The following is an 18107-nucleotide window of genomic DNA, read 5'->3' as shown; positions in this document are numbered from 1 at the left end:
GATGGTTGTTGCAGGAAGTCAGTGCTGATGTATTTCACAAGTTGGAAAGTTAGTGCAATTTAATGAACATGGATGACTTACAAAGATACATTGACAATAAAAGGTAAAAAATCAAAGCATTTTATATTTTTTTAAATGGCACCTATTAAAGACAGTCAAAATTTGAGACATGATTGTATAATCCTTTAAAAGTTCATGGATAATGAGTTTTAAGGCACTTTTAAAATTCTAGCTTTTTTTACTACCACTTGTAAAAGTGTCTCAAAGCCTTCCCACAGGGGAAGGAATGATTAGTGTTGGCACCAAAGGATCCTACTTGCAAACATAGGGGAAGGCGTTGCTCCTGGGGACGTGCTTTGGGTGGAGCCAGCTGCCCTCTTGCTCGCCAGCCTTCTGTGGCTAAATGGCAGTGCAGTCAACACAGGAATCGGCCTGGCTTAGGAGGTTCTGGGAAAAGTACTTTGTGTCATGGATAGACATCTCACAGTTGGGAGGGCAGAAATCCATTCCCATTTTGCTTGTAAAAGACAGTATTAGCTGTGGGGTTACTCAGTGAATAGCTACTTGCCCCTGTAGTTCTGCAAAAGCATCCTATGATACGGAAATAGGGAAAGCTGGATATGAGGTTGTGCTAAAAACGGAGTAGTGTTTGTGACTGTGATAAGCTCACAGATTTGATATTTGGTCTTTTTCTTTAGCAAGTTATCCAGCTGTAAAGGTGCTGGCCTCTGCTGGCCTCCTGACCTATTCAAGTGCTTCAAGTTCTCAGCTCTGCCTTCTGATCTTCTGATTGGAAGTCAGTACACAGGAGAGTTCATTGTTGACACGATGACGATGATGAGGCCAGGAGCCATTAACAGGCTATCTAGTAAACAAAAACTATATATCCACAATGATTTTCTCAGGCCAACACTACAAGATGATACTATTGCAAGAACCAAGTCACCACTCGCTTCTGCTGGCCTGGTATTGTGGATTGTACCCTGAGTGTTGGAAAGGTGGGTAGCCACCAAAGTTAGGTGAGACACACTTCGCCCTGGTCCACTAGCCTCTACATTCCATGCTTTTACCTCAGTGCTCTTGAGATAAGGCCTAAGAACTACTCTGCTGCCAGAGGAAGTCTGGCATGGTCTAATAACTGTCACCAAGAAAAAAAAGTGCTTTTGCAAGAGGGACAGGTTAGAAAAGGGAGGTTAAGAATTTTTTTTTTTAAATCAAATCCATCTGCCGTCCAGGGCACAATTTGGTCCATGGAATACTGAGAGGAGGAGGCACCCTGCCTCCTGGGAGCAATTAACCATTCTTTTTGGCTTGGGCAGGGTCAAAGAGCCGAGCTGCCTTCTTACACAGTAGAGAGAACCAGTAGATCTGGGGAGCCATGAGGAAGCCATTGGCCACATTGCAGTGGAAAGGGATATTGAATGGCACTTGAAACAGGCTTAGTCCCATTTGTTGGCCATAGGACCAGTACATGAAGGGGAAAAGGAGGATCCGACAAATAAGGAACGTAACCAGTGTGAGGATTCCATTCACCTTGAAGAGAAGGGTATGCTGCTGCTTGTGCTGTAAGAGGAGGAGAATGTAAGGTCACTAGAAGGATGGGACATCCTGGTAGTGTCACAATAGTAAAGGACAGGTAAATCTGTGTACAAATCACATTCCTTGGCTGTCATTCCTTGACACCTAGACAGGCACCTAGTTTTCTGGTACTTACATAAATGATTACAAGGCATTGTGGATTTCTACACACATATGGTCTCATAGTTTTTCCAATAGTGATGTTGAATTTGGGCTAAGCCACCCACCTGATAGAAGCAATTGATTGGAAGCAAAAGATCTGGTACTAGGGGAAAAAAATACTACCATCTATATAAAACCTGGGTTTCATCCCCACTGGCTTAGATAACGAACTAAGTCCATGGAATAGTTTTATATTCTATTCCTAGCATTAGGGAATTCCTCCAAACCTCATAATCTCCAAAGGAAAAATAGTCTATTCCCTTCTGTCCTATTTTTGCCACTTCATGGATACATGCCTGAATCAGAATTCTGCCCAATGATACAAATGGAGTGCTCAGTTCTGCTGTGAAGATGCAGCCAACAAAGAAGTCCCCAAGGTCTCCCCGGAGCTTCTGCAGATGAGTAAAGGGAAGAGAACAAAAAAAGGAAAAGGTTAATTTATTAGTTTTCTTTTGTGCTGGTACTGGGGCTTGAACTCAGGGCCTAGTGCTTTTGCTTACCTACTTTTGCTCAGAGCCTGTGTTCTATGACATGAGCCACACCTCTACTTTTTGCTGGTTAATTTGAGATAAAAGTCTCCCAGATTTGTCTGTCTGGACTGGCTTTGAACTAAGATCCTTAGATCTCAGCCACCTGAGTAGCTAGGATTCCAGGCATGAGCCACCGGCATCCAGCTAGAAAAAAGGTAAAGAAACCTTCCACTAAAGAAAAATTCTAACTAGGGCTATTGAAAAGGGTAACCAGGAGAGAGGCTACGATGGGAGAGGATAACATTTACAGGATACAGTTCATATTCTGCTGCTTCCATGGCAACAGCACATTGATGGTCTAATCCTCAAGCTCTAGAGGCAAAGGCAGGTATAGCTCATTGCATCACATACCAAACTTTATCTGAATTTCAATGACAGCTTGAAGGAACTCTACGGCCTTTCCTGTATCTCAGTCATGCCAGGGCACTGATCCTGTTCAGCTCAACAAAGTATGCACAATCAGGAAAGATTCTTTAAAAGATGGAATGAGGCCTACCTCTTCTTTTTCCTTTCCAAGAAAGCAATCTAGCATAGTCACAGTCACTCAGTACTACTATGGGAGGTAAGTAAGCCCTCAGAGTTCCCATTTCTTCATCTATGCCACATGGCTAATAATTTCTAATATTTACCAATCTATGAGCTTTTAAATCAAGGAAATTACCATTTTCCTTTCTGTGTCACCATGTTTCTTCTTTAATACATGTTACTAGTTTGGTTTTGTGCTGGTACTTTGAACTCAGGGCCTTGTGCTTTTTTTTGACTTTCTGTTCAAGGCTGGTGCTCTACCACTTGAGTCATGCCTCTAGTCTGGCATTTTGCTAGTTAGAGATTTTTCTGCCTGGATTGACTTCAAACCATAGAATCCTCTGATCTCAGGTAGCTAGAATTACAAGCTTGAACAAACTGTGCCCAACTGTGGGTGTTTTGTTTGTTTGTTTGTCAGTAGTGGGGCTTTGACTCCAGGCCTGGGCACTGTTCCTGAGTTTTTTTGCTCAAGGCTAGTACTCTACCACTTTGAGCCACAGCGCCACTTCCAGTTTTCTGGTAGTTAACTGGAGAGTCTTACGGACTTTCCTGCTCTGGCTGGCTTTGAACTGGGATCCTTAGATCTCAGCCTCTTGAGTAGCTAGGATTATAGCATAAGCTACCAGCGCCGGGCTGTGGATTTTTTTTTTTTTTTTTCCTGTCCTGGGGCCTGAACTCTGGGCCTGGGCACTGTCCCTCAGCTCTTCAGCTCAAGGGTAGTCTCTACCACTTGAGCCACAATGCCACTTCCAGCCTTTTCTTCTTATGTGGTGCTGAGGAATCGAACACAGGACCTCATGCATGCAAGGTAAGCACTCTACCACTGAGCCACCTTCCTAGCCCTGTGGGAGGATTTTTAATGGGCAAATTGATCTAGAGAGAATTATGAGTTATGTGCTTTGAGAGTGTTTTTGTGAATACTAGACAGTACACTCAACAGTACTCTCTGGCAGTGTCACAGTGTTTCACATTCTAGTTGTATTTTATATTTTACATTATATTGAACTAAAGACAACCTTTGACAAATGTTAAGGAATCACAAAACCAGAGGATTGCTAAAAATTGTTGATAAGAAGGATCAAGAATGTCACGCATGTGATGATTTTCCTCCATTATTTGCAGGGGGACTGAACTGCTGAGGCACCTGGTACAGGAGAGTACAGTAAAAACAGGGAGGGAGTGGGGTACTTGACTCCTAAATAAAGGCCAACACATGCAGATAACCAGGAGAAAACGCGTGACCAAGACCACTGTCTTGCAAGGCCATACCTGTGCAACTGGCACCAAGATTAACAGAATTACTACATGGTGAGTGATCATGAGGCGGTTTTGACTCAGGAAGTTTCGAAAAATGAGTGTGCATCTGAGGTTCTGGTCGCTGGTTCGGCACCACTCACAAAGGTACATGGCCCAAATGTCATAAACCATGTATGGAATTAGAAACCAGACATATTCTCGGGCAAGCCAGTGCCTGAAAAAAAGCATAGGAATGGTCCATGAAATGCTTTTGGTTATCAATTATGAAAGCTAAAACCCAATTCCTTCTCAAACACATTCCCCTCAGTGTTGTAGTTAATCAGTTCTTGACCCCAAACTTTTCACAATGAAGATGCTGGGACTGAAAGAAAAATGGACAACTTTATCTAAATTACAAGGCGAATTCATGTGTGTGAAAGGCAGAAAGGAATTCACTGTTCCTGTCTTTTTAAGTAGTTGCTATGAAAATTTCATCTCTAATACATTTTTAGCGTTTTGTGATATAAGGTGACTTTGATGGGGAGGTAAGTTTATAAATAACTCAACAGCCCCACCAAGAAATTAGTTAGAAGGTGTTCCAAATACAAATCCAATCTTTCCAGTTTAGCTCCTCAATTGCTCAACAGTTGGGAACTTACTAACTAAACTCTTGAATGCATGAGCTTTCTTCTGCATCTGTACACAACCCCACTCCAGGTAGTTTCTGAGAAGCAGGCCTGGCCACTTTCTTCACATACTACAGCTAACCTCAATTTCTTTTGTTAAGAAAAATATTTCTGATGATGAACCTGAAGTTCAAGAATCACATTATAGCAACTAGATAGGAGACTGCCTGGGACAAGAGTTAGCAATTATGAATGCAATTGAATCAAGACTTGCTGAGTCAAAATGATACATTATTGATTGACCTACACTAGATTAGGATGTCTATGAAGATAATACACATCCTTCCCAAAAACTAAACATCTATTATATAAAGAAACAGCTAAATTGAAATTATGTACTATGCTGGGAAGCTTTAGATTCCCAATGTAAATTTTTATGGAACTTCCATATATTAGGTAGAGGAAACTAATTTTATAGTTCTCAAACTACCTCACCAAGGAAATCACCCACCGTGCTTGTGAAAGATCCACTTCTCTGGGATTCTAAAGTGAATGCCTAGGGCCTCAAATCTGCACTCTGGCTTTACCCAGTGATCTAAGGAGGCAGGCAACACTGGGAATACAGTAGGTATCACTGGAGTTTTTGTTCCTGAATAACTCCACCCTCACCACAACATAGCTACACAATATACAATGAAGCAGAGGCAAACAAATAGCAATGCACATTGAATACATTTGTGATTATTATTGTTATTATTATTATTATTATTATTATTTTTGCTGGTCCTGGGGCCTGAACTCTGGACCTGGGCAATGTCCCTCAGCTCTTCAACTCAAGGCTAGCACTCTACCACTTGAGCCACAGCGCCACTTCTGGCTTTTTCTGCTTATGTGGTGCTGAGGAATCGAACTCAGGGCCTCATGCATGTTAGGCAAGCACTCTACCACTGAGCCACCTTCCCAGCCCCTATGTTTTTTCTTTTTTGGCCAGTCGTGGGGCTTGAACTCTGGGCCTGGGTGCTGTCCCTGAGCTCTTCAGCTCAAGGCGAGTGCTCTACTACTTGAGCCACAGTGCCACTTCCGGTTTTCTGGAGATAAGAGTCTCATGACTTTTCTGTCCAGACTGGCTTTGACCACAATCCTCAGATCACAGCCTCCTGAGTAGTTAGGATTACAGGTGTGAGCCATGGGCACCCAGCCACACTAGTAGTTATTAATTAGCCTAGTCCCATTTGACTAGTTAAGGTCTTAATTGCTTTCTTAAAGTAATTCCAAATAAACTAACAGCAAAGAGCTACTAAATGATTGGCTGAAATATACTGGCCACTCCTCTAGAGTGGAACCTAGGGTTTAACTATTTTGTACCCAGTACCAATTCAGTAAAATCTAAAATTAGTGACTCTTGGGTAGAATTTTCAAAAGGTTTATTAGTAAGAAATCTAGATTACAGTGTTAACTAGTAATAGTCTATGACTTAACTACTTAAAGACACTAATCCTTGTTTTACTTTCCTGACAGTTATTGTGAGAGTTAAAAAACTAAAACTAGGAAAGTGGCACTGTGGCTCAAGTGGTAGAGCACTTGCCTTGAGCTGATGGGCTGAGGGACAGTGACCAGGCCCAGAGTTCAAGACCCATGACTGACAAAAAAAACCTAAAAGGCAGGAGGCATGGTTCACTGGTATAGCATCTGCTGTACACATGCTATAGAGAAGAAACAAAACCAAAAACCTGAAAGGCCAGGTACTGATGCTGGTGGTTCATGCTTGTAATCCTACCTACTCAGGAGGCTGAGATCTAAGGACCTCAGTTTGAAGGCAGTGCAAACAGAAAAGTCCATGAGACACATCTTCAATTAGCCAATAAAAAGCCAGAAGCAAACTGGGTACCACTGGCAGATGCCCGTAATCCTAGCTACTCAGGAGGCTAAGATCTGAGGATCATGGTTCAAAGCCAACCAGGGCAAGAAGGCCCATGAAACTCATCTCCAATAAACTACTCAGAAAAACCAGAAGTGATTTTGTGGCTCTACAGCAGAGTGTTAGCCTTGAGCACTAGAAGCTCAGGAACAGTGCCCAGGCCCAGTGTCCAAGCACCAGGACCAGCACACACACACACACACACAAAAAAAAAAATGCTAGAAGTGGAGGTGTGGCTCAAGTGGTAGAGTGCTAGCCTTGGGTAGAAAAAGATGCAAGAGCTTGAGGCCCTGAGTTTAAGCCCTGTATTGGCACAAACAAACAAAAAGCCCTGAAAGGATGAAAGTACTTTTAAATTATAAGAAGTACTATCTAAATATAAATGCTTCAATTAAGGAAACTGCCTAGAGCTATGACTTAAGTGTCTGTACCACTAGAAGAAGCTAATGAAATCCTTGGCCCTCTACCATGTTCATCCTAAAATCTGGGTAATTTATACATATCCCCTCCCATCTGTATATTCTATTTTAAGTATAAAATAGGAAGGCACGTAATAGAAAAATATTTGGGTGTGCCATCTGAAAGTCCCTAGGTGCTCTTTGTGTATCTCTGTAGACCCATGCATAGGTAGAACAGAAATGTGATATCTATCTCTGCTTTGCAACCAAATGATATAAGATATGAAGATACATGGAAGAAGGAATCTGAAGGTCAAACAGGTTTGCTACCCCAGCCCCTACCTCAAGCCACTAAAACACCCAGGTTCTGAGGACAAAAACAACCATGATGTTATGAACTGTAAGTTAACCATGTCTGAACATCTTGTCCTGAAATGCAGAGCAGATGCTCAGGGTTTGCCTCATTAACTCAAACTAGGGCTGTGGGGTCACATTTGTCTTCATTTCCTCTTAGCAGAAGATGGTTCCAAGTTTAATCTAACACACTGCATAGTGAGAGAGCTCACTGCAGGGTCAGAAATGTTCAATTAAAATAAAATTTGAGCTGGGTGCAGGTGATTCATCCCTATAATCCTTGCTATTCAGGAGGCTGAGAACTGAGGATATTGGTTCAAAGCCAGCATGGGTAAGTCAATAATACTCTTACCTCCAAATAGCCACCAAAAAGCCACAAGTGGAACCGTGGTTCAAATGGTAGAGTACTAGTTTTGAGCTAGAAAGTTCAGGTACAGTGTCCAGTACCTGAGTTCAAGTCCCAGGACAGGCACATATGTGCGTGAATGAGCACGTGCGCGCATACACACAATACTTGGGACTGGGAAGTGGCTCACACTGTAGAGAGCAGGGGCCCAGAAATCAGTTCCTAGTACTGTATAAATAAATAAATGAAATGAAAATTGAACCCAGCCATGTAAGTGCTGTTAGCCTTTGGTTTATGCAATCAAAGTCACTAAGCCCATCTTCTCTTAAGCCCGATAGTTATAAGACAGATTTACAGAGACATAAGCATACAGATAGTGGCAACACACTATAATGCGACAGGCACCCTAATGAGGCTCTCCTTACTCCTATCTTAACAGTGAGAAGCAGGACATGGCAGAATTGACGTAAGAGTTAAAAAAAGGCTGCTCAACTTTATCTGCATATCTATCACCTGGAAGGTAAGAGTAGTTCAAATATGTTAGGAAAAAAATGACAAAAATAAAAATGCCACCGGGTGCCAGTGGCTCACGCCTGTAATCCTAGCTACTCAGGAGGTTGAGATCTGAGGATAAAGGTTCAAAGTCAGCCAGGGCAGGAAAGTCTGTGAAACTCTTTATCTCCAATAAACCACCAGAAAACCGGAAGTGGTGCTGTAGCTCAAGTGGTAGAACACTCACCTTGAGCTGAAGAGCTGAGGGACAGCACTCAGGCCCAGAGTTCAAGCCCCATGACAGACCAAAATAAATAAATAAAATGAAAAATAAAAATGTCAACACCACTAAGTTGTAAATATTAAACAAAACAGAACATTTTTCTCTTAATTTCTTGCACTAAACCTGCAGACAGATGCACATTTCCTAACCTGCTTCTGTCCTGAGCTCTAATACACATACCAGTCAGTTTTCTGAAGGCACAAGAAACCTCTTAAGAGGTTTAGCAAAGCCAAAGGACAAACAGGAGCAGGAAAAAGGGGACAGAGTGGCTCTGATCAAAGAGGGCTGGGCTCCTGCTATAATTACACTGTACATATCTCTGCTAGTGAATGTTCCAGAGTGATAACATTACAAGAAAGAAAATCCCTACTCCCAGTTGTAAATAAAATTTCACACTTATAAAGAACCTGAAGCCAGGTGCCAGTGCCTCATGAAAATAATTCTCAGGAGGCTGAAATCTGAGACAGATAGAGGTTCAAAGCCAGCCCAGGTAGGAAAATCCATGAGACTCTTATCTATAATTAACCACCAAAAAGCTGAAAGTGGAGCTGTGGTTCAATTGGTAGAGCACAAACCATGATTTAAAAAAAAGCTAAAGCCTAGGCCCCAGGTCAAGATCCAGTACCCCCTCCCCTCCCCATCCCCTGAATTTGGATCAGCCTTGCACCACCACCCTAAGGCAGACTCACAGGCCTGCTCTCTAGCATCTCTTCACTTTCCTTTCTCCTAATCTGGTGGTGCTTAAAAGCAGCAAGGGACAAAGGAAGCCACTGCTGAGGATGCCTAAGTTTCCCCCAATTATCAGTCTTTTACCTAACAGCACGAGAAGGAACTAGTAGTACCTGTGAGCCGCTAATATGCGAAACCTTCAAAAAAGCTCCTCAGCCCTGTTATTTGTATTTCTTCCACCAGGGATGGGATGTTACCTGTCTGAGATCACGTTGCTGCAGGAGCGGACGATAAGGATCCCTGACCCGGTGGCCAGCACAGCCTGCACTGAAGAAACCACCCTAACGTGGACAGAAAAAGGAAAGAGGGCGCTCAGTGCAGGACTGCGGACAGCACAAAGCCGATTTGAACCTGACTCCATCGAACCCAGGAAAGTGAGTAGGGAGGCTGCCCCGCCCCGACCCCGGAGCAGCTGGCACAAGTAGGGTGCAGGCTCGGGAAGATGCACACGCCCTTTCCTCCCCATCCTGCCTCTCCAGCACCCTCCCCCCGCCGCCCCCCCCCCCACCCCGTCCCTCGTTCCTCCACGCCAAGGGTCTCTGGGAAGCTCTGGCCGTAGCACGGCCGAGAGGGGCTGGGAGACCAGGGAGGCGGCCCCCTCGCTTCCTGTCGCCCCCCTTTTCCGCCCTCAGCCCAGCGCAGGCCTGGGCCCCGGGCGGCCGCACGGGCGGCGGGACGGAGACAGCCGCGCCTGGCCCCGAGCGGGAGCGCGGCCGCGCGCGGTACCTGGTACCGATCATCACGCAGTCGGAGAAGGTCCATTCGGGCCGCGAGCGGCGTAGCGCCCAGGTGCTGAGCGCGAAGAGCCCCGGGAAGAAGAGCGAGCCCGAGGCCAGCGTCAGCAGCATGGGTGCTCCAGGTCCGGCCGCCTCGCTTGGCGCCGCTCGGCGTGGCTCAGGTCGGCTCCGCACCGCACGGCGACGGGCGACGGGCGCGGCCCGCCCGTCCCTATTTCTAACCTCCGCCCCGCCCCGGCCCGGCTCGGCCCCAGCGACTCGGCACCGCGGGGCCCTGGCCGCCCGCCCGCGGCTCCCCCGCGTGACCAGGCGCGCCCGCCTTGATAGGCGCGGGCCCGCCGGCCGGGGCGGAGTCTCGCCGCGGCCGCCCCTGACTCCGAGGGCTCCCGGGGTTCCTCCGCCGGTTCTGCCCGGGTTGGTGGGCGCTGCGCGTAGGTCGAGGCCGAGGCCAGAGGGCCGGGGCTCCCAAGACTTCTGTTCCGTCACCGCGGACCCCTCCCCTCTGCCACACCCTGGGCGAAGGGGGCTGCTAGCTGGGGTCAGGGCTGCTCCTACCAGACCCCTCAGCTAAGGTGGGGCGGACCCTTGGTGCTCAGCACTGCTCATGCTCGCGGCGCCTTCTCGCCATGAACCAGGGAAGAAGTGGACAGGTGGGCTTGTGCTGGCTGCCCGTCTGGCCCCATCTGCCTAACGTATTGCTTCCAGATAGGAGACCTCAGGAATGGTCTTCCTGCCTGTCCAAGATGCCTCCTCCACACCCACCAACTCCTGCAGTCTCTCCAGAAAGCACAAATTTCTGTCCAGATTCCAGCAGTTCTCCCTCCATACTGTGTGCACCTTCTTGTCTCTTAGCTTTGGGTCTAGAAAGTACTCGGTGTCTCGCCTTGTTGACAAGTTCTCTGGCCAGACTCCCTAAACTTGGATGAACTGGAAACTACTTCATTTCCACTTAGCATCAATCACACGGCCAGTACAGTAATTTCAGTCGGACTGGTTTCTCTCTCAGCTTCTTCCTCGCCTAACTAATGTAGATGCAAGATACAACTCATAGCAGGGTGCCTGTGGCTCATGCCTGTAATCCTAGCTACTCAGGAGGCTGAGATCTGAGGATCGCAGGTCAAAGCCAGCCTAAGCAAGTAAGTCCATGAGACTGTTATCTCCAGTGAATCATAAGAAAACAGCAAGTGGCGCAGTGGCTCAAAGTGGTAGAGCCCTAGCCTTGAGCTGAAGAGCTGAGGGACAGTGCCCAAGCCCAGAGTTCAAGCCCCACAACCGACAAAAATAATTAAAGAAAAAAACAACTCATGTATACCTACTACCATCAAAAGGTACTACTGGTCTCTTCAAATCACCAGCATGCAAAAAGCTGACTCAAGTCCTACTCAAAGGTTTTGTCTGGAGTAGCTGGACTCAGCCATCTTGGGCCAATATTTCCTCATTTGTGAATTGAGGAGGAGGCTGGATAACAAACTCTTCAAGGCTCTTCCAGTTCTAAATTTGTCCATTCTCCAACCTCTATAAAATTTGACACCAGTAAAAAACAAATAACGTGGCAGGTACTGGTATAAAAGCTATATGGAGAGAACACAACTTTTGTTTCAATTTGTATTTAATTATTTAGTTGAGAATGTTTCTGAAGTTCAAAAGATAATTTTCCTTTATTATTGTTATTATTATTAATTAGGCTGTGATCTTTTGGGGTGAACGCAGCTTTTAACATCCTCCTACATGTTAACATAGGGACTTAGCCAATATTAAGGTAGCAAAAAGCCAAAATAGTCTGAAGTTTCATCCATTTAGGACATTTCTAACTCCCCAATTCCCAGATAACATGCTTGATAAAATGAGAAATTCATGTCCATTTGGACTGGATAGGAGGCTTTCTGAATTTTTATATTCTACACATGGACAAATGATAGCTATCTGTAGACTTGCCATTCTCTCCAAAAAGCAAATCTTCCTGCATTTGACTCCCTATTCCCTCCGTATGGATCCTAGTCACTTCCATTGGGCTTTTCCAAAGAGTGACAAATGGTTACTAGTACTCCATCACTTCCAAAGCACAGAGATCAGCAGCATGCAACAAATATGCTAATAATTTCAAGTGGTGGGAAACCAACCAGTCCTCCACACCAGAGAGCTGTTTGTACAGTTCTTAAGGAGTCTTTTATGAAATGAAAATGAAAGATGTTTCATGTATAAAAACAGCAAGTAAGATCAGTTCTCAACATGATAATCAATGAAGTCACCAGAATGTTTAAGTTGACTCACCATAGAGCTAACAAGTATAAACCTGAATCTTGGCTTTTCAAGTAATCAAACCCCTGTGGGCAAATGATAAAGTCAAAGCACTAAACTCTAAGGAGGCAGAGTAGTACCATACATTAGAAAAATTTCTACATATCCCTCAAAAGTTTCCCCCCCAATGCTGGATAGCTAACCCAGGGATTGCATATAATAGGTATCCACTTCACCACTGAGCTATTACCCTCAACCTCCAATCCCCAACCCCTTTAAAATCTGGAGTCAAGTATTTCCTCCTCTAAGAAGGTTTCTATATCTCGTCTAGGTGGATTTATAAATTCATTTTCTAAACTGCCTTTGCATTTGAGTAGTAAGCATGTTGGGTTTTATTCATATGTTTCCCCACTAAACTTAGCTTTATTTGTTGTTTTTTTGTTCCCCAAGTCAGTCTTGTTATGTAGCCCAGGCTATTCTGGAACTTCTGCCTCAGTCTCCTAGGTGCCAGAATTAAAAAGGTGTGTACCACCATACCTGATGAGTTGAGTCTTTTGAAACAAAAAAGTATTTACTTGCATTTGTATCCCAATTAGATTGGACAACATTCCAAAGTTCAATAAATATTTTGGAATGTACTATTTCTTCAGAACCTACTATGTACTAGGCACTATATCAAACACTTAACATGTATCATCACAAACTTGTTAACCTCCGTGGTGTGTGTGTGTGTGAGAGAGAGAGAGAGAGAGAGAGAACCAGACCAGAAAAAATGAAAAATTGCCCCAAGTCAAATTGTTGGTGAGAGAGCTTGAATTTGAACTCAGTAGTACTTTAGTGTGCTTAATGATTATATTGTCCTCACACTTGATAAGCTGAGAGACCCCTTCAGGATGTAGTTTCGTATTAATTAACCACTGTTCCTAGTTGTTTCCTTGCAAGTATAAATGTGTGGGTTGGAGTGTGTATGCTCTGATGCTGCTATTAACACCATTGCACATTTATTTATAACTATATTGTTTCAAACCATGTCACTGAACTTAATTTTCAAAATAATGGAGAGGTAGACTGAACTTCAGTTTGCAGATGAAGAACCCTAAGTGCAGAAGGAGAGCCACTTGTCATCAATGGATGACAAGGCTCAAGGTAGAACGGGGATTTCTTTTTTTTTTTTTTTGTCGGTCGTGGGGCTTGAACTCTGGGCCTGGGTGCTGTCCCTCAGCTCTTCAGCTCAAGGCGAGCGCTCTACCACTTGAGGTACAGCGCCACTTCCGGTTTTCTGGTGGTTTATTGGAGATAGGAGTCTCACGGTCTCTCCTGCCTGGGCTGGCTTTGAACCGCGATCCTCAGATCTCAGCCTCCTAAGCAGCTAGGATTACAGGCATGAGCCACCAGCGCCCGGCTAACTGGGATTTCTTAAGTCATGTTGCAGGGAGATTTCACTACTGCTACAATATTAGAATGTAAGGAGTTTAAATAGCTGCTCCTGTGTGGTTCAAGAGTGAAACTTGGGTAACTAGATGCTAAGTTAAGACTCATATACCAAATTCAGTCTCTCTCCATGAACATGGAATTTATAAAATGCTCATGTTGGCAGGGATGAGAGATTCTTCTATTTGGTCCCCTCTCTCCCATTATTCTAAGCCCCATTTAGGAGACAAGATACAGGAACTCTCCCTATGACTTCTTCCTGCTTTCCCCACTTAAATACCATATTTACCCATGAAATATTTGAGAATTCTCAAATGCTTTCTATAAGATACATAGGCTTCCAATATAGGAAAATAAACATGATTGAAAGGCACACGTGAAATAGCTTCACACTGAAGTACAGAACTGAAAGACAACTCCATCCATTCACTGACTGAAAGAATCCTAATAAAGGAAACTCTATCCTCAAGGACCACACTTCATTTCTGTATCAGGGACAGACGGTTGAAAGAGACAGAGTGGGAAAGAGGAAAAACAAGAAATGAAATATTAGGAGGAGACATGGAAAGAAAAATGTAACATAGAGGCTGGGAAGGTGGCTCAGTGGTAGAGCACTTGCCTTGTACACATGAGGCCCTGGGTACGATTCCTCAGCACCACATAAGCAAAAAGAAAAAAGCCGGAAGTGGAGCTGTGGCTCAAGTGGTAGAGCGCTAGCCTTGAGCTGAAGAGCTGAGGGACAGCACCCAGGCCCAGAGTTCAGGCCCCACAATCAGAAAAAAAAGAAAAAAGAAAAAGAAAAATGTAACGTAGAAAGATGATCCATTAAAAGAGAACAAGATAGGGCTGGGAAGTTGGCTCAGTGTAGAGTGCTTGCCTCGCACGCATGAGGCCCTGGTTCCATTCCTCAGCACCACATAAGCAAAAAGAAAAAAGCCAGAAGTGGCGCTGTGGCTCAAGTGGTAGAGTGCTAGCCTTGAGCTGAAGAGCTGAGGGACAGCACCTAGGCCGAGTTCAGCCCCCATGCAGTTCTTAGGAAAGAAAGGATCAAGACCTACCCTGAGCTAGAGATACAGATCAGAGATTGGTATTCATGACAGATGAACAAGAGGAACAGGCTGGAAGACAAAGGAAAATGAGCATATAAATAAGACATACACAGACTAAAAGCCTTTCATGAATACCAATCCATTAGGCTGGCACCAAAAGGCATACTACATCAGAAGAAACATGGCACAAATAAGGAGGTAACTTGCATCTAAGGCTGAAGTTGTGGCCAAGATGTTAACTTCCTCTTAATTTCTCCTTCATTTTGTTTTTTTGGGTTTTTTTTGTTTTTTGGGGGGTCCGGTCGTGGGGCCTGAACTCTGGGCCTGGGCGCTGTCCCTCAGCTCTTCAGCTCAAGGCTAGCGCTCTACCACTTGAGCCACAGCGCCACTTCCGGCTTTTTTCTTTTTTGCTTATGTGGTGCTGAGGAATCGAACCCAGGGCCTCAGGCATGCAAGGCAAGCGCTCTACCACTGAGCCATCTTCCCAGCCCTTTCTCCTTCATTTTGCACTCATTATAAACATCTGAACAGTCCTGCACTGAAAGGCATGATGTGTATCTCCCTACTTGGTAAGGATTGTTTGGGAGTCATGGCAGACAGAACTGAGGTTAGGATCAAAGAAGCTGAGTTCAGGATCAGAGAACCTGAGTTCCTGTCCTGGCTCTACTACCCATAAACTGTGTGACATGGAGAGACCAAGTGAACTTCCACCATAAAATGGGGGTTCCACCACCTGTCCTCACAGAGTTGGAGCGAGTATTAGGCAAAATAACATTTTCAAAAATACATGTTACACTATGTGCTGGGCACAGGCAAGAGATAATCATTATCTTGGGTACCTGCAACAGTTATTTGCTGTTAAGACTTCTCAATAATTGTTATGATTTGGATATGATATGTCCCTTAAAAGCTCTTACATTAAAGGCTTAATCCCTAGTGCAGTAGTGTGAGAGGTGAGGCCTTTGGGGAGGTGATTAGATGTTGAGGGTCTGTCCTTATCAATGGATTAAACCACATAGTTTAAGGGACTACTGGGAGGTGGTGGAAACTTTAGGAGGTGGGGCCTATTGGAAATAGGTCATCGGAGGCATATCTTAGAGTGTTTTGTATGTTTGTTTTTTTGGTGCTGTCCTGAGGCTTGAATTCAGAGCCTGGATGCCCTAGCTGAGCTCCATTCCTGGCTTTTTGTTTTGGTAATTAATTAGGATAAGAGTTTCACAGACTTTTCTTTTTTTCTTTTTTGGGTCCGGTCGGGGGGCCTGAACTCTGGGCCTGGGCGCTGTCCCTCAGCTCTTCAGCTCAAGGCTAGCGCTCTACCACTTGAGCCACAGCGCCACTTCCGGTTTTTTTCTTTTTGCTTATGTGGTGCTGAGGAATCGAACCCAGGGCCTCATGCATGCAAGGCAAGTGCTCTACCACTGAGCCACCTTCCCAGCCCTTTCACAGACTTTTCTGCCTGGGATGGCTCTGAACTGTGATCCTCAGATGTCAGCCTCCTGAGTAGCTAGAATTGCAGGCATGAGCCACCAGCGCTCAGCTGGAGGTATATGTTTTATCCCTGGCCACTTCCTCTCTTTCTCTCCTGCTTTCTAGCTGCCATGTGGTGCGCAGCTTTGCTACCTAGTGGTTCCTGCCATGATTTTTTTTTTTCTTTTTGTCGGTTGTGGGGCCTGAACTCTGGGCCTGGGCATTGTCCCTCAGCTCTTCAGCTCAAGGCTAGTGATCTACCACTTGAGCCACAGTGCCACTGCTGGCTTTTTCTGCTTATGTGGTGCTGAGGAATGGAACCAGGGCCTCATGCATGCAAGGCAAGCACTCTACCACTGAGCCACCTTCCTAGCACCCTCCTTCCCCACCCCTCTCCCCCTGGCCTAGAAGCAATGATACCAAATGACCACAGACTGAAACCACGAACCAAAATACCTGGTTTTCTCAGGTATTGTGTCACAGCAAAGGAAAGCTGACTACTACAACAGCATGTTTTGGACTGAAGTCTAAACTGGCTGCCATCAGCCATCTCCAAGACTGTAAATTCCTCGGGTTCCTACTGTACTATCGGTAAAAGCAAACTGAGTCTAGATGCACAGCCACACCCCTAGCACATGGTTTTCTGCAAATAGTGACCACAGCTGCACACTATAGGGAAGTCTTTGCTCTTGTACACAATGGTAATGATTCTGTCAATAAAAACCATAACTTACATAAAGGATTGATTATATAGTGCTTGCCTTTGTGTGCTGCTTTATATTTTTCAAAGTACTTTCATACACACATTTCTTTTATGACAAATGCAAAAACTAGATTGTTTACAGTCACCTATCTAAAAGCAAGCATTTCCAAACCCAGGTTTAAAAAAGATTCAAGGATAGTAAGCCCTTAAGGAAATTACCTTTGTAACAGGCTAGAGGAACCAGGAAGTTCCTGTGAATAAATTCAGCTGCTTTTCTTATCAGATCAGTAATTGTTGGGTTTCATGTCCCATAGGTAATTTCATAAACAATTTGTTTATTCAAGTCAGAGAACTTTTTTTTTTTTTGCTTGAACTCACGACCTGGGCACTGTCTCTAAGCTTTTTTCCTCAAGGCTCTCCAGTGCTCTACTACTTGAACCACAGTTCCAGTTCTGGCTTTTTGGCAGTTAATTGGAAATAAGAGTCTCATGGACTTTCATGCCTGGACTGGTGAACCTTTGAACTTAGATCTTAAGATCTCAGCCTCCCGAGTAGCTAGGATTACAGATGTGAGCCACCAGCATCCAGCTCAGAATTTCTAAATATTTTCAATTACACTTCACTTCTAATAAATCATAAGTAGTCTGATATTTATTATCATACTTTATCTTTCAATGAGGTAAGAGATTTCCATTAAGTACAAAAGTGTGTGTGTATGTGTGTGTGTGTGTGTGTGCATGCTTTCAACCTCTTGAATAGCTAGGATTACAAGCTTGAGCAGCCAGCACTCAGCTTTTATGATTATGTGTGTGTAGTCCTGGGGCTTCAACACAGGGCTTGGAAGCTGTCCCTGAGCTTTTTCTTTTTCCTTTTTTTTAACTGAAGGCCAACACTCTACCTCTTGAGCCACGGCTCCTCTTCTGGCCTTTTGGTGATTAATTGGAGATAAGTCTCACATAGACTTTCCTGCCTAACCCAAGCTGACTTTGAACTATGATTCTCAGATCTCAGCCTCCTAAGTAGTTAGGATTATAGTCAGGAGCCACTAGCATCTGTTTTTTTTGTTTTGTTTTGTTTTAAGAGTCTCACAGACTTTCCTGCCTGGGCTGGCTTTGAACCATGATTCCTGATATCAGCCTCCTGAGTAGCTAGGATTACAAGTGTGAGCCACCAGTACCCAGCTGAGTACCTGTTTCTCTCTCTCTCTCTTTCTTTTTTTTTTTTTTTTGTCGGTCATGGGCCTTGAATTCTGGGCCTGGGTGCTGTCCCTCAGCTCTTCAGCTCAAGGTGAGCATTCTACCACTT

At 44.6% G+C, this 18107-nt stretch overlaps 1 protein-coding gene across 3 annotated transcripts in view; it reads right to left on the bottom strand.

Annotated features, from left to right (window-relative positions):
• Positions 1 to 1214: 1214 nt before the first annotated feature.
• Tlcd3a (TLC domain containing 3A) overlaps positions 1215 to 18107 on the bottom strand; it is a 30270-nt gene continuing 13377 nt past the window's right edge. Inside the window, exons 1-5 of one of the 3 annotated variants that reach the window (XM_042692344.1) lie at positions 9904 to 10093; positions 9375 to 9458; positions 4065 to 4266; positions 2037 to 2132; positions 1215 to 1563 (exon numbers count right to left, since the gene is read on the bottom strand). In XM_042692344.1, the coding sequence (XP_042548278.1) occupies positions 1294 to 1563; positions 2037 to 2132; positions 4065 to 4266; positions 9375 to 9458; positions 9904 to 10025 (774 nt within the window). In that variant the 5' untranslated portion in view covers positions 10026 to 10093 and the 3' untranslated portion in view covers positions 1215 to 1293. Of the gene's footprint in view, positions 1564 to 2036; positions 2133 to 4064; positions 4267 to 9374; positions 9459 to 9903; positions 10094 to 18107 lie in introns of those variants that run through there. The other 2 variants (XM_042692354.1, XM_042692361.1) reach the window with 2 other exon arrangements.

The sequence above is a fragment of the Dipodomys spectabilis genome, unplaced genomic scaffold, assembly GCF_019054845.1.
Source record: "Dipodomys spectabilis isolate Male_0828 unplaced genomic scaffold, ASM1905484v1 ptg000004l, whole genome shotgun sequence".
In the NCBI taxonomy this organism is placed as follows: domain Eukaryota; kingdom Metazoa; phylum Chordata; class Mammalia; order Rodentia; family Heteromyidae; genus Dipodomys; species Dipodomys spectabilis.
The sequence above is the reverse complement of the archived record's forward strand: the minus strand, read 5'-3'. Positions and strand labels throughout refer to the sequence as shown.